The sequence below is a fragment of the Fundulus heteroclitus genome, chromosome 8 (genome assembly GCF_011125445.2).
Source record: "Fundulus heteroclitus isolate FHET01 chromosome 8, MU-UCD_Fhet_4.1, whole genome shotgun sequence".
NCBI lineage: Eukaryota > Metazoa > Chordata > Actinopteri > Cyprinodontiformes > Fundulidae > Fundulus > Fundulus heteroclitus.
Window position 1 is genome coordinate 9,453,933 of NC_046368.1, and position 23,390 is coordinate 9,477,322.

At 39.4% G+C, this 23,390-nt stretch overlaps 1 protein-coding gene across 11 annotated transcripts in view; it reads right to left on the bottom strand.

The window, feature by feature from the left end:
• The window catches only part of vav2 (vav 2 guanine nucleotide exchange factor), a 275,668-nt gene that overhangs the window by 29,488 nt on the left and 222,790 nt on the right, over nt 1-23,390 (bottom strand). For all 11 annotated transcript variants that reach the window (XM_036140080.1, XM_036140078.1, XM_036140076.1 and 8 more), the window contains 4 exons: nt 10,349-10,448; nt 7,074-7,169; nt 350-418; nt 141-227 (listed from right to left, as the gene is read on the bottom strand). In XM_036140080.1, coding sequence (XP_035995973.1) covers nt 141-227; nt 350-418; nt 7,074-7,169; nt 10,349-10,448 — 352 coding nt within the window. The remainder of the gene's footprint in view (nt 1-140; nt 228-349; nt 419-7,073; nt 7,170-10,348; nt 10,449-23,390) is intronic.

The window sequence follows — 23,390 nt, forward strand, 5'->3', positions numbered from 1 at the left end:
TCAAAGAGAGCAGACAAAAGCGTATCGATCAACAGGGCCTGCTCATATAGTACAAGATAATTGAGCGTGTACATTTTCAAGCTCTTTAGATGCGACATCATCCGCCGTTTGCCGATGGAAAAATTGAACAAAACACTTACAAGATTTTCTATCGAACTTTGGAATTCACTGATCTTTTTCAGCGTCTCGTTGTCCCTCTTGACTTCGTTTATATACATGGCCAGGTCCTGAAGAGAGTGTCATATAAGACAAAAAAGAAAAAAACAATCACAGGGAGAGCACAGAGTTATTCTATTAGGTTATCAATATGGCTACATACAAGGAAACATGTCGGTAAAAAAAAACATACCTGCATAGCCTCCAGAGCCTCTTTGAGTTGTTGCCTCTCAGGTCGGTCAGTCGAGTGACTCAAAAGTTCCTGCAAAGGAGAGTTGGTGAAGGTTACTGAAACTTATCTAACACTAGAAGCAGTTATGATGCGGGTCCAATTCCAGCCAGGATGCACCCATATAAAATTTTGAGCCAGTATCGATATGCTTTATTCATATGGCTGTTATGTCTGATAATCAATATATATATATATATATATATATATATATATATATATATATATATATATATATATATTTCCCTACACTATGGACATGGTTTAAAAAATGGCTATAGTGCTGACAGGGCTCCTCTGCTTCAGCCCACAATCATCCACTTGCATCGCTATCACCGTATACCAATATCTTCTACAGTAACGTATGCTAAACAAAAGAACGGAGGCAAACAAATCGGAAAAGTTTTCTAAGTGAATTTGTGCTTAATAGGTCTCATACTTTAGAATAGTTCAGAATTTATTTTCCTGAAATCTTAGATCAAGACGACAAACAGTTGACTTGTTTACGCTCAATTGTTAGAATTAGTTTTTCGCTAATAAGCCACGCCCCCGTTCAGCCATTCATTACCATATTAAGGTTGTTTCCAGTTTATGATATGGATTTCATCCAGACATCAGAGACTATGTCTGAAAGACATGCAGCGAACCTTTTAGCAAGTGACCTAGAGACAAAACGTTACTGCTACACAATTTGACCTAGTTTAAGATTTTTTGGAAATGTGTTTTTTTAATCTACTCAGCATCATCTGTAAATTGAGTAGGCATTATTCTAAGACAGCGGGATTTTTTTTGGAAGATTTAAAACTGTTCGCAAATTAGCGATGTTATTTCCAAGGCTCTAGTCATCCTACATCATCTGATGCAGAATCATCCAAGATTTATTTGCTGTTTTATGGTAACTACGTTTGGGAGTCACATGGCAAAATGCACTGACTTCACAAGTAGTGTCACCTATTGGTTGACGGTGATAAATTAAATTAAATTCTAGTTCCAATGAAAGTCTTGATTTTTTGCAGTTTATTCTGTAATATAAGTTTAAATGGAGAAAAATTATAAATGTGGGAAAAAAAGAGAAGTTTCCATTAGTTCCTGTCCTTACTTTTATGTTCTATTAAAATGAACCAGATCACTGTTGACGTTTTTTTTTTTTTTTTTTTTTTTACAGAAAAAAATGTCTTCCTCTTCACAGTTAATCAATAGTGACTAAGTGAAAGTGTTGAATAGTAGGTCTGAGAAATCAAGTTTATCTCATTTAATGAAGACAAGACCTATTTATCCCGTTTTTTTTTTAGAATAACACGTTTTATCAGCTTTCTTCCAGCTTAACAAATCTTATCAGAACCATGTGAAATTAGATGTAACACACTAATAAACGAGCAGTTTATGAATTCCAAGCATGGATCTCCATAATCCCCACAGCTCATTTCTTAATAAGTCATTATGACCGACTGAACACAACGCTTCAGTCGAACAGACGAGGAATGAAACCTGTGCGATAATATGACACTGAGTGCTAGGATCAATGCTGCTGGTCTGTACGGTCTGGTGTGATTGGCCACAGAGGAAAAAGCCTGGATGGATATTTCAGCAAGATGTCAAAGTATGGTCATTTCTGACTGCACGCTTGAAGCAGCCCTCTGTTCATAGGTTTGTTGGAGGGAAGATAGCTTTCATCACGCTTCAGGTTAACAACAGCAACCTTACCGATTAGAATATCTCAAAGCTGCATTGTCTCTGTTGATTTGTTGATTCGCTGGTGGATTTGTTCAGTAAAACATCCTCAATCATTCTCTACCTGAACCGTTCAAGCAACTTAGGGGTCGACTGCTACCACCAAACCCTCATTTTATTGACACAACAAGCACATCTCCCTAAAATGGTATATCACTGAAAAGTATATTATTTCAGGGATTCAAGTTAATGAGTGAAACAGGTAAAGATTCATTAAGCACAGGCACATTTTTATTGTAGTGTTTATTATAGTGCTTATTTCTGATAATTGGCTTACAGCATGTGTCAAACTCATGGCCCGCGGGCTGAATCCGGCCCGTCAAGACAATTTATCCGGTCCTCAAGAACCAAACAATTCACATAATTTCATACAGTAGAGGCATATATCCTTTGAAATTGTATAAAATGGCTGAAACTGTGCCTCCTGTAACGAACCACTAGATGTCAGTTTTCCCACAAGACATTAAAACAACCAAGAAATGTCCAAAAAGAGAGAAAAGGTGATGCAGAATGATGTATTTAAAGTGTAACTCACCACACAATCAACTTTCTTTTTCAGATAAACTGTTCAAATGGGCCTAGGGGTGCTACTTTAATGTTACTGTTGAAGTTTTTACATTTGTATGTGACCTGGAATGAAATTATGAAATCAAAAATGATATCTGTACAGGTGTAACCGGCCCTTTCAATGACTTTATGAGGCCAAAGAGGGCCAATATAGAAATGAGTTTGACAACCCTGGCTTACAGCTAATTAAACCACTAAATTCAGTTTCTCTGAAAAGTAGAATAATTGCGTCGGACTGCAGTTAAGCATCTGCATCAGTGGATGCACTTGTTTGCTCTGGTGTCTCTCATCGTCTTCTTCCCCAGTGGTTCTCTAGATTTGGGCAGTTGGTAGACCAATCAAGCAGTGATATCCTGGCCATTAAAGCAGCTATTGGCACCTGTTGCCCTGCAGGCAGGAGTCAAGTCCTGCTGGAAAATTAAATCTGCATCTGTTTCTTTGGCTGCCTGCAAACAGAAGCATGAAGTGCTGTAACATTATCCTGCTAGGTGGCTGCACTGTCTTAGGACTTGATAAAACACAGTGGAAAAATCACCAGCAGATGACCTGGCTCTCCAGATCATCACTGACTGTGGAAGCGTCACACCGGATCCCAACCAGCTTAGTTTGTTTTCACTTGAAGGGAGAACTTTGGCCCGGTTTGGTTTATTCTCATTAGCCCAGTTAAGATGCTTTTAAGTTTGTCTCTACTTTAGGAGTGACTTAACACAAGACCGGCTACAGCGGTACCCCATAATCCCGTATAGGTATGTGGGGTGGCTCTTCGCTCCAAACTTATCTCACAGCTTTGCTTCACAGTCCTCTCAATGTTGGGCTTATCCTTGCCACTTGTCACAGTTTTTCCTTCCACTCAATGTCCCAATAATTTGGTTGGATAAAGAAGTCTGAACAGTTTGCTTCTTTAGCAGTTACTTACCCTACTAGAATAAGGTGCCAATTCCTGGATAACTGTCAAGTCAGCAGTTTTCTTCATGATGGCATGTTTAAGAGAACATTTGGGCAATAACTTTGTTATTTGTGTAATATTCAAGTAATAAAAAACAGGATTCTGGGTTTTATTAGCTGCAATCCATAATCATTAAAAATTATCAGAAATAGATGCTTGAAATATAAAGTATCATTCTGTGTGAGATGAGCCAATGTGAGTTTCCCTTTTTGAATTGAATTCCTGAAATAAACAGACTTCTGATGACCCTAATCCTCATAGGCACAAAAGTTTGTGTTTTTCATCAGTGTATAGACGTGAAGCTGAAACGCTTTCTTAGAGCATCTTGTCTGTTTAGCTTGAAGTTTTTATTTTAAGCTGGCTTTATGTTTACCGTGTGACTAGAATTTGGCATTTCATTAGTATTATACAGAGAAACTCTTCTTATTCAAACGATGAGATCCACCTCAATGTCTGATTTCACATGAGACAAAAAAAGCAATTAAGTTTTGAAGTGACACATGTTTAATAGTAGTTTTTTTAGGGATTCCCTTGTGCCGCAGCCTACATACATGTGCTTCACAGAAAATGTTGGCTGAGGCATGCGACTTCTTCAGATGCTAAATATTGTATCTCAATCCAAATCTAAAAATAATCAGCCACAAGCTGCAGCTGCATATCTTATCTTAATATGCCTTTCTGGGAAGTGTTGGTATAGTAATTCATCACTCGTGGGCAAAACGTGCAAGGGTAAAACCTATGTGTGTAGTTAATGTGTAAATTATGAATTTTCGCCAGGGAGATCAGATCTGAGCAGCATGTGCTGGGAACGTGTGCTTGTGGTGGCAGGATTTAGCTGCTGAACACAACGGAAACACAATCAACAGCAAAGAACTTCCATCCATTACTTTCCGCTTTTCCGAGATAGGGTCGCGGGGGTAACGGGTCCAGGAGAGAAACCTGGACATCCTGCAGCTCATAATGGCGGACATTGTCAACAGAGGGATATATATAGTTCTTCCAGGGAGTTCTAGGTCTTCCTCGGGGTCACCTCTCAGTGGGATGTTCCTGGAAATACCTCCAAAGTGCGGCTGCCAGAGGGAATCCTCATCAAATCTCCAAACCATCATAACGGGCTCTTTTCGGTGTGGAGCTCAATGTAGAGCTGCTCAGCCTCGCTCTTTATGGCACCAAAGTAATTACCCAGTTATTATACATTATAAAGAACAGAAATCACAAAAACAAGCCGCCATCAATCATTTTCTTCAAACTGTAAAAATAGATTGCTTTCCTTGCACAGGGTATCCTGATACTTCTTCGTAGAGTGTGACTTAATAAAAGACGTGTTTATTCCTGCACAAAATACATCTTTTCTAGAAAAAGCTGCAATCATAACCTTCTCTGATGACATAGTTAAAGATTGGACTGCAAATATAAAAAGAGTTTTATTCAAATATTTAATTCAAACACTGCTCAGGGACATCTGGGATGACTGTGCCGATTTCTCTTTATCCAGAGCCCAACTCCTGCACATAAAGGTTCTATTTACGCCATGAGAGAAGGGTGAACTGTGGTGATATCTTTGCGCAGGTCTAATCATGCCTGAGGGCATTACCTCACCTAATGCTGCAAACTCCCCTCCACACAAAAGCAGGACCTGTCAATCCGACATGCCCTGCGGGCGCGGCGCGCACCACTGTTCCCCTGCAAAGTTGTGGGAGGCCATGAAATGGGGCGTGTTTAATCTGATTAGTGCATGGCTGATTGGACCTCAGAGGCTTGCTGTGGCTCCTGCAGGAGTTCGATACCAACAAATAGAAAAGTCACAGCATTCTGAGTCAACCTGTAGAAGCGTTTGCTGAGTGAAGTGAATCAATCACAGGGATATAACAAAGATCAACGTGATCTATAAAAAAAGATGCCATATGTGTATTAGGTCTTTGCTGAATGCTAACATTAAATGAGCTCATTTCCCAATAGTGCCTTGCAAAAATAATCACACCCCTTGAACCTTTTTCCATTTTGTTAAGATATTGCAACAACAAACTTTAAAGGATTTTTTTGGAACTCCCTGGAAAAAGACCAGCAAAACGAAGTGTGTCACACAGTGAAACTGTATTGCATGTTTGTCTTTATCCTGTATTATTTACACGCTTTTAATTTGAAATTTAAGCTTTTCCTGGTTTTGTTAATCCGCGAATGAGGAGCACCTGTTGACTTGAGTAACTAGTTAGCAGCCGGGGTGCTGGCAAAAACCAATGAGTGATGGCAAGGAAAGGCATTCAGAATGGAAAATAGCCTTTGTGGTCATCGCATTGCTTTCTCTGCCTGATTAGGAAAATATGCCCCACGTTTGACAAGTGCATAACTATCTAGTGAAAGGAAATTGATACATGGGTTTCAGAAAATGTGGGTGTGCATATTCAACCCAGTTTAATCTGGCATCCCAGTATAAAATCTACTGCAACCAGTTGCATTTGGAAGCACCGTAATGAGCAGATAGAGTCCACCTGAAGGCCCCAGACCTTTCTTAGAGAACACCAAAGAACAATAAGCATTATGGAGACCAAGGAACATGGCAGCAAGGGGAGTTCTGAAAACAAAATCCCAAGTTTTGAACATGTTACAGAGAAGTATTTATTATCTGAAAATGGAAAAAGGTACAGCACAGCTGCAAACCTGTACACTTAAAGCGAAAGTTGCACTCCACAAATCTAGCACTTATGGAAGAAAAGCAAAAAGAGATAAAACGGAAGCCCCGGTTGCTGTTTGCCTTAAGCAACATAGGAGACAGAGCAAATGTGAGAGGAGCTAGAAATGTCACTTTTTAGTCTAAATGAAAACCACATAACAACATTTCTATGATGCCAGGTGATGGTAGAATCAGAGGAGATGGAGCTAAATAAAAGGAAACGAGTTAGGAACATTAAGCCAAAAACTAACAGACTTAAAAACAGCCTCATTCCCTAAGGTAAAAAAAAAAAATCACATTAAAATTTAAATTAATATTGAACGTGGTAAACCAAATCTAAGTTTAAAGCAGCTGACACACAGGCGAGTCAAATACGACGTGCCAACTTGTGACGCTTTAACAAACCCACATGTTTCACTCTCCTTAAAAGCGAAACTGGGACACTTCAGCTTCACTCCAACAACCGTAAAGCCAATCTGACCGCCGCTGCCGTCCTCCACCGTGAGGCTTCAAACTTTTCAGGGCCGTGCCTTAAGCCGACAGAGGCTGGCAGCTTGATGTTTAAAGGCTGGAATGGGAGCTGTGAAGATTTTCATCTGCTTCGTCTTCAAAGAAATACATTTCAAGTCCAATTTCCGAGTAGAGAAAATGAAAAGAGTTGCGGGGCATTTAAAGGCGATCTGTCATCTCGCACGCCAAATGTCCTAAATGGGATTAAGTTGTGTAAAATGGACAGTGCTGCGGGGCCTTCAGGGCGTGCGCGGGCTCCTTACCTTCAGTAGTAGGTGATACTTGAGCACCCTCTGCATGGGGACCACTAAGAGATCCTGCAGCTTGAACTTCCCCTCCTGCACCTTCATGGTGCATTCCTGCAGGGACGACAACAACAAGAGCGGCAAGGCGGTGGTCACATGTTGCATAACAGAGAGTGGCGCATTTTCAACATGCAAGAATTCACGTATTGTTGCGTAATTAATTGCTGCATAGTGACAACAGTGAGGCTTGTTTTATTCTGCTGCTCTGCCAGTGCCAGAGTCTGTGACCCAATTAGGCTGGATGATGACCGGGAAATTCCTCCAAACAATGAAAAATATGTAGCTTAACTCTGCATCATCCCCATAAGAACGAACGACAGAGCAGCTATTGTTGCCTCACAATGGTTCCTGTGGAGGTCTATTGCCACCTCTGTTCGGTAACGGCGGCAGCTTATCCCTCCTCCCAAACAAGGTTTTTAAAGAGACCCTAAGAAGGTGATTTAGGGTGTTAAAAAGCTGCCCCGTTCTGAGCCGATCTCAGCGCCAACCACCACAGCTGTGATCCCCCCATTATGTTGTCAAGAGCACCCAAAGCCCCTTTCATTGCCCACGCTGGCTGCTGGTGCAGCTATTACACAACAGTTCTGCTCTCAGCTAAAGGGTGCTGGTTTCAGAGGACCATGAAAACAAATTAGACTCATTCACATATTACAGTCCATGCCGACGCTCTGAGACAATTGCAGTTTTTACAAGCTTTAATGCTTCAGTGTTGTTAGATCTGTGATTCAAATTAAATGATAAACGTTTTACAAGTTCACTGCAAAAACAAAACTAAAAATAAGTCAAATTTTCTTTAAATTAGGGTATTTGTCCTTGATTTGAGCATGCAAATAAGACGTGAATACAATTTCTGCACTTAAAACCGGAACGGCCGATCTCCATCATCTTATTTAGAGGGCAGTATATCTAATGATCTTATTTTAGGGGTCAAAATCCTCGTTCCATTGGCAGATCATCTTATTTGCCTCCTCAAATCAAGGACAAATGCACAAATTTCAAGAAAATTTGACTGATTTTTAGTTCCGTTTTCGCATTGTTTAAAAGGGTTTTATCTAGTAATACATCAAGTTCATACAAAGCCTTTTTGGATTGGGAGAGTTTTCTGGCCCTGGACCCAAAACTTCTTGATTGTGCTGGGGGAAAAAAAGCATTGTTCATCACCTATTTGCTCCAGTTTCGTTGGGTGAAGTTGCTCCTTTGTGATATTTTAATCACTTTCTTTGTATATGGCTGTGTTTTAAGGCAGAATTAAGATTGAGCTGACTCCCTTGGGTAAGAAGCAGCCTCACAAATACATGTTCACAGGATTCTTCACTGTCAGTGTGACACAGGACTCAGGGTTTCCTTCACTGGGAGGCCTTTTCTCCTATCCAAAACAGCCTGAAGGGGGCACCGCCATCTGAGAGAATGAATTAACCTCAGTTCTCACCAGCACTAAAAATGTCAGTCTGTGTTTGTGTTCTTGCAGTTGCTCATTTGTTGCCTTTATTGACACCAGCCCAGAGACCAACAGTCTCATTGTGCAATGCAGAACCAATAACATCAGGTTGCTGCCATTCCTTAGCAAACTCTGCACTGGTGGCAGCTATGACACTCCTGATGCTTTCTTCGCGACAGTCAAAGCGCTTGATGTTTGGATGAATTAAGCCAGTTAGGGTGCAATTTCAATAGCAGCAATATTTTGGCCTCTGAAGGCCTTACGACACAAAGCAATGATGATAGCAAGTTTCCTTGGTGGTACCAACGGCTGACTGAAGAACGATTTCAAGCACCGCTCCAATTTAAAGCGGCCATTCTGCACATCTACTGCAGTCAGCAGGACAGAGTGGTATCAGTGATTTCCCCCGAGCTCATTAAATGATGCTAGCAGGTCATGTTGTGGGGAGCTAAGTGCAAATGGGGTTTTTGTGATTAAGTTCATTTTCATTAACTTTATTAACTTTGCAACCAATTGCATTTCAACTGAAGACTCTTTATAGCAACCAGACTTAATGCAAATCGGCCTAATGAAAACAAAGGCGGAGAATAAAGATATCACTGATTTTTCTTTTAGTAATTTTTTAAAAGAAAGTAAAAAAATAATATATCATACTTTGGTCAACCATATTAACTAAAATAAAATGTACAGACATTTTTCCTAAGTCTGACCAATATTGGCTATTGCTTGAATCTAAAATATTTCTAGTTTTTTTATTCGAGAAAGTATGTTTTTGATTTTGTTTTATTCTTTTTTTTCCGAGAAAGTATGTTTTTGATTTTGTTTTATTCTTTTTTTTTTTTCTTCTGACCTAAAAGGCAAGTGAACAATTTAAAACAACGTAGAGACTTATTTTTCCCAAGAGTTTGTTCTTGTAATACTTCATTATTCCACTAGAGGCACTGGAGTAAAACCACAAGCCTTAGTGAACTGCCAAAAGGCTGACACCTTACCTTTGGGCTTCAGTAACTTTTCTCTGTGTTCAGATAGATTGTATTATAACCTAGATAACATTTTCAATAAGCTGATTTAATTGAAAAAAAATGGTTTATTTTTGCTCTTAGGAAAACAAAACAGTTTGAAATTTACCCTGAAATCCACTCAAATGGCAGCTGGTAAATTACTTTTATTTCCATAAAGACCTTTCACATAATCTTGGTTTTTATTTAAGCATGTTAGCAACCACAACACTAAAAGTTGGAAGATTAAAGATAACACCAGTGTTGGTATTATAGACATACTCAGAAGTGACAAAAAAAGACTCAAGTAACAGTCTGGGAATCTCCACTTATTTTTCAATTAGTGGAGATAAATCTGTGACTATACAATAATAGGGACAATAACAACATAACGACATAATGGAATAAAGAGTCCCCAAAAATATACTTTGTTGTTCTCTATGAGAAAATTTATTGTATATGTCCATTCATGTTTCTAAGATGTATTGGAGGAAACTTTCACATTTTAAATAGACACCATATTGGACTGTATTACATATTGCTATCAGTAAAGCTTTTAAATTATTATATTATTGAATTTAGTATTCCTCTAAAATTTCCTCTTGTGTTAAATAAGTTATGGTAGGATTGGGTTTAGTTAAAGGTTGGGAGTAAAAATGTCACGTGAACTGAATTCTACCTGCACACTTAATTTCTTTAAACAAAAGCCCAACTACTATAATAATGATGAAGTCCTAACATTACAGTTTATGCAGACCAACCCAGCTGTCTAACAGAGAAGGCTAAAGGCAGCTTACCTCCACTTTAATTTTGACATCCTCTCTTGTTGCTATTAGCTCATCCAGTGTCTTCTGGGCGTTCTCCATGTGGCTGCAGTACTGACCGTAGATCAGCAACCTGAGAGGGGGACAAATCTGTGCATTAATCCAAACTGTCACACCTGATCATCCTTTCAGGATTCTGTGGGAAAGGGACACGTTAAAGGAGGTATAATGCATGTATGTTTGACCCCTCTGTCCGTTCTGTTCACATCAAATGGACACAGCGCTCCCCCTGACACCCACAATATGCATGCATCTCAAAGTGGACCGAAAAGCAAAGCGGCTGAAATCGGTTAATGACAATGCATATCGTTAAAAACACATCGTTCAATGAGGGTCAGGGATCTTTTTTTTTTCTTGAGGAGCCCCCCTTCTTTCAACACGGCAGGAGCTGAACACGCAGATAAATAAGCAGTAGTCCACAAGATGACCTATAAGCATTCATATATGCACAAACATGTCCATATAGAAAAGAGAGATAAGGTCCAGATATGTTTTTCACATAAAAATAAGAGAAACCTTCATCTTTCACTCTGCTAGTCGTTAAAGACTTGTTTTTCTTGTGACAAAGAGTTGAATTGTCAGACATGCATGACCCAATAGTGAATGATAGGAAATAACCTGGAATCAGTTAGTCTGTCTTTTGGCAATAAAAAAAAATTATGTTTCTATGTCCTTTTACTCTCACTATGAATCGGCCTGATAACAGGCAAGTCTGATCACAGCCGAGGTTTGGTATGTCCTCGGCGAGATGCTTCCTTTGATAAGCACGCTCTGTGTAAACGGCAGTAAAATGGAAATAATTTCCACATAAATTGCTTTTGCGAATCATTTCATAAAGCTGAACAGATGAACCGATGACCACAGCGGTCGTGATTAGTGACCACTTTTTGGATAACATCTGTGCAGCTTGAGAATTGTTAATTTTTTCATACATTCACTTTAGATGGCAATATTTTATATTAAATGTTGGAAAGTGAATACTCATTATGATTAAAAACAGATTTCTTTAAAAAAAAAGGAAACGTAAAAGTTTGATGTACTTAATTAGAGGAGTAAAACTCCTTTAAGAGTGTGTCATATGCCTTGTTGTTTCCTCTGTTATGTTTTATTAAATCTTTACACCAGTTTCTCAGGTCTGATTCAAGAAGCTGTATTTCTTAAAACTTTAACAAAATGCTATTATAAGTACAAAGGTAGAGGTTAACAATCAGTTTAATCCATTATCTTGAATCTACAGACACATTTATTGGAACCCTGGTCAAAAATTAAATAATATTTTATTTCTGTAGAATCATTTCCCACTCTCAAAAATCCAACTACATTTGTTCAGTTGAGAGAAATAAAGGAATGTCAATAAAAATGGTGCCACAATTGATAGGATAATGTCATTACTCTGCTGATAGTCTTTTGTCACAAATTCCAAAAACCTTTAAACAATTTGGTGTATGTTTACCCCTAATGCCTGTTGATGCATATTCAGCACACACCAAAGATCACACATGAAGCCATTTTGCTACCATGTAGTAGTTGGCTAATTATTAGCTAATTTGCATTATAAATAATTATAGCACATCTATTATATGTGCTATATTCAGACTGGCAATTTGTACTTTAACAACTGACACAAAAACACAGAACTATAACTAAATAACTTCACATAGTAAGCTGGTTAAAAAGAATGTTACCTTAACATGGGATATTTACTTTATTAAATCAATGTGCTTATGCACTTGCATAATCTAACACTGAAAGGTTTTCTAAACTTTTTAGTGTTAGATTATGCAGGTAATACATAAAAGATTTATTTGCAAGGCATCTTAAGCATCTTTACCAGGAAAATATCAATAACTCTAGGCACATGCACTCAAAGATGAGAGTCAATGTTTCATCTACATCTTAAATCTTTAATTAAACTAAAAAAATCGAATCTAAAAATAACCCATTAATCTGAAATATATTGAAAGATCACTTGAAAAAGCTGAGATTGTGACTGAGATATCTGCAGTTGTCTTCTGAGATTGAATTTGCATGCTTGAGCTACAATATGAGGCTTAATAAGAACTAATATGGCTCTTTGATATGTCTGAAATGTTTAAGATACAATATTGGAGATTAAAGAGAGATCAGTGTCTGAGCCCATAATTAGCTCTGAACTGCTTCCTGATTCCCAGCCTTCAGGGTGTGTGCCTCGCATTCACTTTAAGATTAATAACACAGTTTCAGAGGTCAGTTTGAGAGACGTTTACCACCACAGGGGGGCGGATAAATGATTGTGTGAATAAATGTGTTCTGATTAGAAAAGTAAAGCAGGCTGGACTCGAGGCAGTGTTCGTTGGGGTGGCATCTTCCTGCCAATAAACCTTAATCACAGAGCACTAATGAAAGGCAGATTTCTCCGTTATCAGTGTGAGAGGAAAAATATCCCTTCGTTCCAAGTGGTGCTTCATTAGATATTACAATGGGACACTGACACAGATCTGGGAGGGTTCAGCTGGGAGCGAGTTCAAAGTCATCTTGCCTGGAGGATGGTACTATGCGTGGCACGCATTTCCTCTCACAGACACCGAGTCAAACTAGGACATTGGCACGGATAGCATAATACTCCACCTCCAACCCCTTTGACAGAGCTGGCGAGTCTCCTAGACTGAATCTTGAGAGGGGTGAGTTGGTGAGGAGCAGTGGCAACCTGAAGTCTAATCGAGCCCTTCAAAGACACCCAAGAGCAAGATCCCTGCTAACTGAAACGTAAGCTGCAAAATTATTTATACCATGTGCTTCATTTTATGTTTCATAATACATGTGTCACCTTTTCCATACATACATGGACAAATTTGTTAAAACTACTGTGAAAGATGCAGTTTTAACGTTTTCCAAGGCCGATGTATACAGACAAAGGAATCTTTGAGTCCCTGGTTATTTTTGGCTCTCCCTACAGGTATGCCATATGATTTAGGTCTGGGAACGAATGATGATGTGAATAGGTGGATTCTGGTTTTGTTGAACCATTGCCATGTTGATTTGGCCCTATGTTTATATTGTTATCCTCTTTACGACCAAATGATGAGTCAATTTCTGTTCTCAGGGAGAGGCCACTGGATTTCTGTTAAAAATGTTATTGTACAATAAAGATTTCATAATAGCATACAATCTAACAAAGTTCCCAGGAATTCCCTTTGGAAAAGATACAGGCCCACAGCATCATAGTTCCTCCACGGTGCTTTAGGCAGGCAAACAGGATTATTTGCTGAAATTGTAGACCTTAATCTCAGTTGAGTTTAGTAAGCATCAAGTATTTACTTTTGTGAAGTTCAGACAGAAAAAGCCTATTTCTCGAATCACCTGAAAAAACAACTGTTTGGCATGTAGATAGCTTTAAAATGTGCCATCAGTAGGTGCTGGTCACACAATGTTTTTCTTTATTTGTTGGTTGAGCACACTTGAGGTCGGGGGTTACAACACAACAATAAACTCTACTTGAACATCCATTACTCTGTCTGCCATTACTCGCCTGCTTCTTTGTTTTCAAGCCTGTTTGGTCCGGTCCAGCTTTTTCAAATCTGTTTTTTTTTCCCTCTAGCAAAAGCTTCATAAAAGGATTTTTTTTAAATAAATGACCAATTTTTCATTTGCTGTGCAATTTTCTCCCGTGGTGTCATTAGTCGCGTTTCCATCAAACTTTTTCAATGCGCATTTTGAAGTATCGCATAAGAAAAGGTTGATGGAAACGGCAGAATTTCTCAACTGTGAAAAATGAAAAATTAGCTCATCCATTAAAGCCCCGCTCCATTACTGAGCCGCGGTCCATGCTAGTCAGCAACTGCTACTTCCTTTTTATTACAGCCAACGTCAACGTAAGACGACATTACGCTCTGCGTCGCCTGGTTAACTTGCTATAAACCAGTAGATGGAAACACAGCTATTGTGTTTCCATCACAATAGCTGTGTGATTGTGTATGCAAATGATTGTTTCATTTGCATACACATGTCTTTGCAGCCACATACAGTTGTGTTCGAAATAATAGCAGTGCCTTTAGAAAAATGAGTAAATGTCAAAATTCTTCAAAGAAATTGTACTTTAATGAACACAGATACATTGGGGACACAGTACATTCTATTCCAAAGCAAAACAATTGCGCAAAGTCATCAAAACTTAAATAATAATAATAATATTTCAAATAAAGTAAGAAATGGCATGTTCAAAAGAATAGCAGTGTTGCCATCTTTCCTTGGAAACTCAAAAATGTACTGTACAAACAAAGAAATTCTTGATAAGTGAACCTAGCTGAGTATCCTAAACTAATATTTTGTTGCAAAACCACGGTTTCTGATGACTGCTTCACATCTGTGGTGCATGGAGTCAACCAACTTCTGGCATCGTTCCACAGGTATTGCAGCCCAGGATAATTGCACTGTATTCCACAATTCCTCAGCGTTTCTTGGTTTTGCCTCATGCACTGCACTTTTTATGTCAGCCCACAAGTTTTCAATGGGATTAAGGTCCGGGGATTGTGCTGGCCACTCCATCAGTTGAATCTTGTTCATCTGGAACCATGCTTTTGCTCGCTTGCTGGTGTGTTTGGGGTCATTATCCTGTTGAAAGGTCCACCTCAAAGGCATTTCCTCCTCAGCATATGGCAGCATGACCTCTTCCAGGATCCTGATGTACTGGAACTGATTCATGATCCCTTGTATGCGGTGAATCGGACCAACACCATAGTATGAAAAACATCCCCATATCATGATGCTTGCACCACCATGCTTAATGGTCTTCAGTGAGTACTGTGGCTTGAATTCTGTGTTTGCAGGGCGTCTGACATACTGCCTGTGACCCTTAGACCCAAAAAGAACAATCTTGCTTTCATCTGTCCACAAGATATTATGCCATTTCTTTTCAGGCCAGTCAATGTGCTCTTTGGCAAATTGTAAACGCTTCTGCACATGTCTTTTTCTCAGCAGTGGGACTTTGCGGGGGCTTCTTGCTGGAAGGTTAACCTCAGTAAGACGTCTTCTGATTGTCACAGTACTCACTGTCAACTGAAGGTCTTGCTTGATCCTCTTGGATCCCATCATTGGCTGAGTCTTCGCCAGTTTGGCTATTCTTCTGTCCATTCGAGGGGTTGTCTTTCTTTTTCTTCCTCGTTTTTCAGTTTTTTGCTCCCATTTCAGGGCATTTGAGATCATTTTAGCTGAACAGCCAATGATTTTCTGCACCTCTTTGTATGTTTTCCCTTCTTTAATCAATTTTTTTATTAGGAAACGCTCATCTTCAGAACAGTGTTTTGAACGACCCATTTTCCTTGTTTTTTCAGGACAAATGCACAGCCAGCATGCCAGTTGTCTTGATCCTTAAATACGGATCACCTGTTAACACCCTTTTTTCCCAGAATACCCTCCCTAATTGATGCCCTCTCTAATTGAACTCACCACTGCTATTTTTTGAACACACCCTTTTCAGTTAATCATTCAATTTCACAGAATCCACAGTATGCATGGCTGTCCTGTTGGGTTTGTTGGTTTTCTATACCTTTATTTTACCCCCCAGAAACTTATCTGGGGTATAGAGTTTGAAATGTTAATAACACCAGTGATTTTCTTGCTGCTGTTGAGGCACTGCTATTATTTCGAACACAACTGTATCTCAGCTGCCAGTGATGTGACTTTAATTGACAGGCATCATGGATTAATCAGAATGGATACCGAATGACACAGAAAGTCCTGACTGGCCACGGGCACAGAGAGCTGCGCCTCGAGAAGCGTCTTTAAGTAGCCCATCAGAGACCAGCATGAAGTCACATGGAAGCCAAAATGGAAAAGGAATTCCTTAAAAATTACAAAGTCAGACATTTTCAGAAAAAAACAGATCTTAACATTATTTTTAATTTTGTAATTCATGTTTACTGTGTCTATTCTGTTTTCCTGTAATTTCCATGGGGGCACCACTGGTTGCTATGGAGATTTGGTGATCAAGAGATGCAACTCTTTACTAAGGTTTTCTAAAAAAGAACTTCAGAGAACTTTTTTAAGCCTCTCTTACTGTCCTCTTAACTGTATTTATCTGTAAAAAGATAAACTTCCTCAACTAATCTGGTTGCTAATGGCGAAACAAAATGAGCCTCTGTGTTGTGGGTTTCTAGAAACTCTTCAGAAGAAATAAAAAAACAGTCAGTTGCATTCATCTTAAAGGAATTGATCAATTGTGACAACAGCGCAGTTAAAAAACAAAACAAAACAAAAAAAAAAGCATTGGTTGACGTAGGATTATTTGCCTTCCACTATATAAATGTAATAAATTCAAAAGTAGGACAATTTTTAGTTTTTCAATGTCAGATTATCCTTTTGTAATAAAAGAAGGATTTACTTTAAGCTTTTCTACCCATCTTTACCAGTGCAAAACAAATTTGTCTATGTCTGTATTTGCATGCATACAGAGTAATTTACCCTCTGTTCATATCCTTCACAAAGTATCACGATTACCAGTACATGAAAGGAACTCAGGATGGTTGTCAGCTTAGTTGTTTTCTCTTGCTGTGCCTTTGCCCACATATTTTAATATGCAAGATAAAACCCAAACATGTTTCTGTCTTATCTGGTAAAAACCCAAAATATTAATCATCATACGAGGGTTATAATGTCATGACCCGTGTGTTTTTAAGCTGAGCTTAAAAATGTACAAAAACATGCGATAACATGCGTTTATTTCAAAATGTTTGTGGCTAAAAATAAGATTGCAATGTGATTTCATGGCTGCTCCCAGAACACCAAAGTGCAAACTCATGAACTTCCATTATTGATGCCAAAGCATGTAGGCATGAATAATTTCACTCTGGAAATTCTCCTAAAATGAAAAGGCTGTAAAACGTGAACCAGTGGACAGCCGTGAGAGTCCCCAAAAGAATCTAAACTTTTGTCTGACCTGTTTATCAAATCATCATCTAGAGCTCCTCTGGAGCCTGCAGTGAGGATCCAGATTCAGATTATCCCTGGGCTAACAAGACCTGATTAAGACTTGATCTTCAGACGGGGGAGACAGCTCCCTCAGGTCCTGCTCCTCTGGAACAGTGATTGAGATTAATGGGTGGCCTTGATCAATTATAAGCCAGCAGATGGACCGTGGACCGCAGCACAGACCAAAGCTAGGAATCATATAATGAACGATCAGGACATAATGGGACATGAAGGCCTTATTTTAAGACGCTCTGAGTCAGAAGTGTTAATGGATTATGAATCTGATGTACTGACGTAATAGCATCTTAGAAATAGTGAGACATTACATTGCTGTGAATGGATACTTACTCCCTTACAAACTTTTTCTCTTTTTCTTTTTTCTGTCACACTGAAATGTTTAAGATGGTCAAACTAACTTTAATAGCAGAGCAAAATAATTTAGGTAAATATAAAATGCAGTTTTAACAATTTAGCAATTTCATTTATGAAGGGGGAAAAAGCTATCCAAACCAACCTTGCTCTATTTAAATTTGCCCCCTGCAAATAATAACCTTCTGTGTCACCTTTGACATCAAGTGTTTGTAACAGCTACCATCACTTGTTTGCATCATGGGAGGAATTTTGTTAAACTCTTCTTTGCAGAATAGTTTTAAAGGCCTGTTTAAGGACATACATGTCAATCAGATTTAGCATGAAAGTCTTAGACCTCCTGGATGGGTTGTTGTTGTACTCCTGGAGTAATCTGAATAGGTTCAATGTGTGACTATTGGTTCTCACTGTGGTTCTACAGGCCTCAGAAACAACATTGTAACCATTTCCAGACTGACAGATGTCAACAGCCATGTTTCCATCAACATCTTTTCCATGCGGATTGTGAAGGATCACATTAGGAACGGTTGATGGGAACAGGAAAATTCAAATTAACTTACTAGACTTTTCAAAAAAGGTTTTTCTGCTCGCTCAAGGTAGTTTTTGGCTTTTTCGAAAAGAGCAAATGTGCTAAAGAGATGCTGAGTAAATTCTGACGTAGCGAACGTGACTGATCAGCTGTTTCTGCTGCCAGTGTCTTCCCTGGATGTTCCTGTACCGCTCAAAAAACACGCCTGGAAGCAAAAACGTGTGGAAATTAGAGCATTTCTTAGTTTCAAACATGAATGAAAAATAGCAACACATTTATTAAAAACTCGCTACATTACTGATCTGTGGTCCGTGCTAGTTTGCAACCTCTATTTCCAGGCGTAAACTTGCCGTATGACATAACGCTTTGTATCTCCTGGCTTATTCGCTACAAACCAGAAGATGGAAACATGTCTGATTTGCATTTTCTTTTTCGCAACATTTTAAAAGTTTGCTCAAAATTTGCACGGGAATTAGATGGAAAGACGGCTAGTGAGTTTGTTTCTCACTTTTCTGACAGTTCTTCAGGCCAGAGCATTAGATGTTGCTATGTGAGATCTGTTAGCCTACTTCGTGTTGGCAGACCGGTTCTATATGCTTCTGGCAATAATCAAGCATGGACACGGGCTTAAATAGAAGAATGTTGTTACAATCCATTAATTCAATACATTACAAAAGAGGGCACTGACTTTTACACAGTGAGCCAGGCTGAATCACATAGCTTTTTTTCTTAGAAAACTTAAATACAGAATTTTCATTTTGCATTTGTTCAGGTCATCTGTCATTAAAATATGATAATAAAATCTGAAAATGCTTCATCTGAAACCTTTAACATTGACACAGAATGCAACAACAGCAGAAATCTATAACGGGGGAAATATATTTTCACAGCAGCTTAAAGTAGAAAAATATGACAGCAAAACACATCATTGAAGATGAAGCAGTGAAGTTGGGAATGTGGCTTTTGTTCGAACACAAATCCACCATAAAGAGACAAATGACGCTGCTCTCACGGCAATAAAATGAAGCTTTTGAATAAAAATGAGAATGTAATCCCTGTTCTCATTCAGCTCCCGGCCCATTGTCACCGTCTCTGGTCTGTGGCGTGTTTAATCGATTTATTGTTTTTGCAGCTGCGGGCAGCTGTTTAACAAGCTCTAAGGAACTTATTGCATGATATTCTCTGAGCCCCTAATAGTTTCAGTTCAATACCTGCTTATACAGAATATAATTACACAGGGAATTCAGCGAAGAACACAGCCTTTAGTTTGATGCTTTGTCCTTTTTTTTTTTTTTTTTTTTTTAAACCAGGCAGTTTGACAAAAGCCCTAATGGCGAATGAACGCGGCAGCTTACATCCTTTTCTCCCCTGCCAGTCAGCTGTGATTACTGCAGCTAACAGCTCGTCATTACCAGTTTTTATTTTGGGTCCCTGCTCAGGATTTCAGAAGAAAATAAAAAAAACAAAACAGAATTCAAAAAGTGCAAATCCTGATTTGGAGGTGGTCCATGCTCCTTTTTTTTTAAAATCCGATACGAAAAAAATACTGACAGACGAAAAGAAAAAAAAAGAAGTGGTTGTGTTGTCTTTCTATTCATTTTGTTTTAAGCAGCCAGACTTTGTTGTTACATCATACAACGCTCTAGATATAAAGTGAATCTTTTCTTTTACCTGTTAGGGATTTTGTCTGCCTTTTTATCCATTTCCAGGTCAGAAGATGACCTGACCTCTGACTCATTCAGGCGTAAAACTGGTCTTAAAATAAAAGGTAAATTAGCAACATATGCAACTTAGTGAAGACATTTTTTAAATTTTGATCCAGCTGCTGGGAATACACCCACGTTAGCATATATCTGCGTCACATTTTCGTGGATAAGATACGCCCCTTAGCTAGAACACAACCAGCATCAACCCTCCATGGATCTGATAAAGTTGCATAATGTAATTTCATTTCCAACTAAAACAGGATACCACAGATTTCTTTTGCACTTCCCAAAAGTTACCATTACTGTAACATTTTAAGTTAGTACAACGTTTTAGACTTTGAACGTCATCAGATATTTTTGGATGCGTGCCTTGTTTTTACAGTTTCAAATGGACTTGCTCCTCTAACATATTTTATAAGCAAAAAAAAAGACCTTACTAGAATAAATACCAGAGATTACTGTAATGTTCAGCGGTGTAGGACCAAATATGGCCAAATGGTTGCGTCCATCAAAATCAAGGAGATTTTAAAACCTACATAAGTTTTAAAATCTCCTTGAAACATTGGTTGAAAACTAACCATACATGTGTTACAAGGTGAATTGATGTGATTCCTTGGGCCTGCTAACCTAATTCTATTGTGATTTTATGTTACTGGCATCTTATCTATTCGTGTCCACTCTGTTCTTTCCCGTAGTGTCTTGTTTAATGTTCACTGTTCTTACCTGCCTTAGGACAGCAAATGCAAATTAGCCGCTAATTCTGGCATATTTACATTGATGCTTTAAGTTGACATGTTGATGAATGTGCGTTGTCCTAATTCAAATAAATAAATAAAAACAATAAATAAAGAAAGAAATTCTGTAGGATGAGCATTGAAACTTAGCAGACATCTTACATAATGTCCCAATGTGTCACTGCTATGAAATTCACTAAGTGCTACTCAAATGTCAAAGCAACTCCTTGATAATAGCCGTTCTTCATCACATGTGCCCTGGAGGCACTTAAACCCTGTGTAAAGAACATTAAACCGTTATTCCTAGGTGGTTATGCAATCATCAGGTGGGAAAAAGAAAAACTAGACGGTGATATCGCACCAGAATTTGACGGCCATATGCTATATTTTGCTACCGCAGAATTCTTATATCCCCCTATTGTGCAACCTGCTTATTTTTGCTAAGCATAGACTCCACAAAAAAAGATTAGTTTAAAAGGTTAAAAGATAGTCTGGCTGGTTGGACACAAAATATAAAGAAATTAGCTGGGTGGAGTACTGCAGTGAATAAAGCCCCTGTAATCAATCTCCAACTTCCCTAGATCAAATATGTGCTTTTTTTCCCTCCATCTTTATGTATTTGAACAAATGTGTATTATCATCTTCAACAAATGGAAAGTAGCCAGGAATGCACCATGAATTCTATAAAAGGATTAGAAGATAATGGGAGGCATTAAATGTTTAGGGAAAACAATGAAAATAAATCCTGGATAGGAAATTCAACTGGCAAACGTTGACAAGTGCCGTTAGAACTCCTATAGCTGTCCAGCTGGCGATATTAGTCTGCAGGGCATTAAGGCAAAAAGCAGAAGCAAAGCAGCAGAAGTGTGTATTATTTTTTTTTTCCTTTAGGTTTTCAGAAGCAGTTAAAACTCCTCTTCTTCTGTGTGTCGTTTAATAAAAAAAACTGCTTGTTCGTTTATGTGAGAACAGATCACAAAACCCAAGGTCTGATTGGGGCAGGTACCTCTCTGTTCAACTCACTGCAGGCACACAATGTTTCCCAGAACAAGAGCTACAATCATTTAGTGCAAAGGTGTTTTAAACCCTGGATGGTGGCGGGCGGAATCTGAGGGTGAGCCTTTTACACCACGCTTCGCGGAGGTGAAGCCTCACTCAGTCTCCGCCGCGGGCCATTTAGGATCCCTGCTGCTCCTGTTATCTTACACAGATAGTTTGTCGACGTATGAGGCTCGAAGCCGGCATCAAAGCAATGGTTAATCCGTCCTGCTGCGTGGGTCTCCTCCATTACGACTCAGCCGCTGCGCATGTTATTTCACGAGAAACCCAATTTCGGGGGTAACAGCGCCCTGGGCTTCCACCCGCACCCTGGCAGAGAGCAGCAAGCTGAGTCAGGCGAGCGAGGAACTCTCCAAGCAAACCAGAAGTGACAGGCTGTGGAGCCAGCTAATATTCCGCGACACATGGCGTTGGGACCCCCTCACCTCCACTCAGCACATCCGGCAAATGGCAAACGGTGGAGGACACAGAGCAAAGGCCCTCTCTAAAGAGGCTCATCGTGCCACTGTGATTGGGCCCCGCCTGGATATCTGGGAGCCAGATTACTCCGGAAATGAGTCGGGGAATGTTGCAAATGAGTATATCAACAAGAGGCTATTTAGATGCCCATTCGGTTTATGGGACTTCCTCTGAGTGCACTTTTCCATCCAGCCTCAGTCTGGCTGCTTAAAAAGCGGGGAAGATAAACCGGTGACATTTCCAGCCTGGCTGCTGGTTCAATGACAAACACACAAAAAGGCCTTTTCATCTGTTGCACCACCGTGAGAGGAAGAAAAAAAAAAAAAAACGAAGATACAAGCACATTGTTGTAAAGGTCACAGCGACTTACAAGCACCGATAACCAAATTAATTATGCCAGCCCGAGTCCTCAGGTAAAGCCGGCGAGATGCCGGCGGAGAGCTTCGCTGTCCGCGTCCAAATCCCACGGTTACGGCTGTTTATCGCCACAGAGACACAAGGTGCGGCAGTGGCTCCAAACGAGGACGATAGGTACGTCAATCACCTGGAGGTGGTGAAAGACCGGGACGGAGAGCATCTGCAAATCAAATGAGTCGCCTTCTTAAAATAACCTTGCGTCACATTTCAGAGAAATGTCACCGAAAGGTAAACGGTAACAATGACACCGGCTTGTCGTCGGCACATTTGTTTATGAACGGAGGGGGGATGTCGAGTTGCTTTCAACTCGCACAGTTTCTGCAAAAGGCTTCATGTGAGCAAGACGTCCGATATCTATCTGATGCGCCTCTATGGAGCTACGAGTGAGCTAAAAGACGATGCGCTGAATATTATCCCTACTTTCAGAAGAGTGTAGGCTGAGTTTGAAACGTTCGCTCACTCACTGCTCACTTCGTTTGGTAGCAAATGTGCTTTCCTTTAACTCCGCAGCTAAGACAATTTGATTTGGGTTTGCGTGGGGGCGACTGGCTGGCCCTAAAAACAACAGCAGCACTAATCAGCACCAAAGTAGCACAATTAACACCAGTTAAGCAACATAAAGGCACCTGCGCTGAGTCCGTCACCTCGGAAAACATCTGAGAAATGATGAAAGAAAGCAGCAAAAAAAAAAAAAAAAAGTCTTTCATGATCACTGCTCACAGAAATATAACAGTGCTTATGTAAGACGAGGACAGACACATCCACATGCAGAGCAGTGAGTGACTCACTCCTGCAGT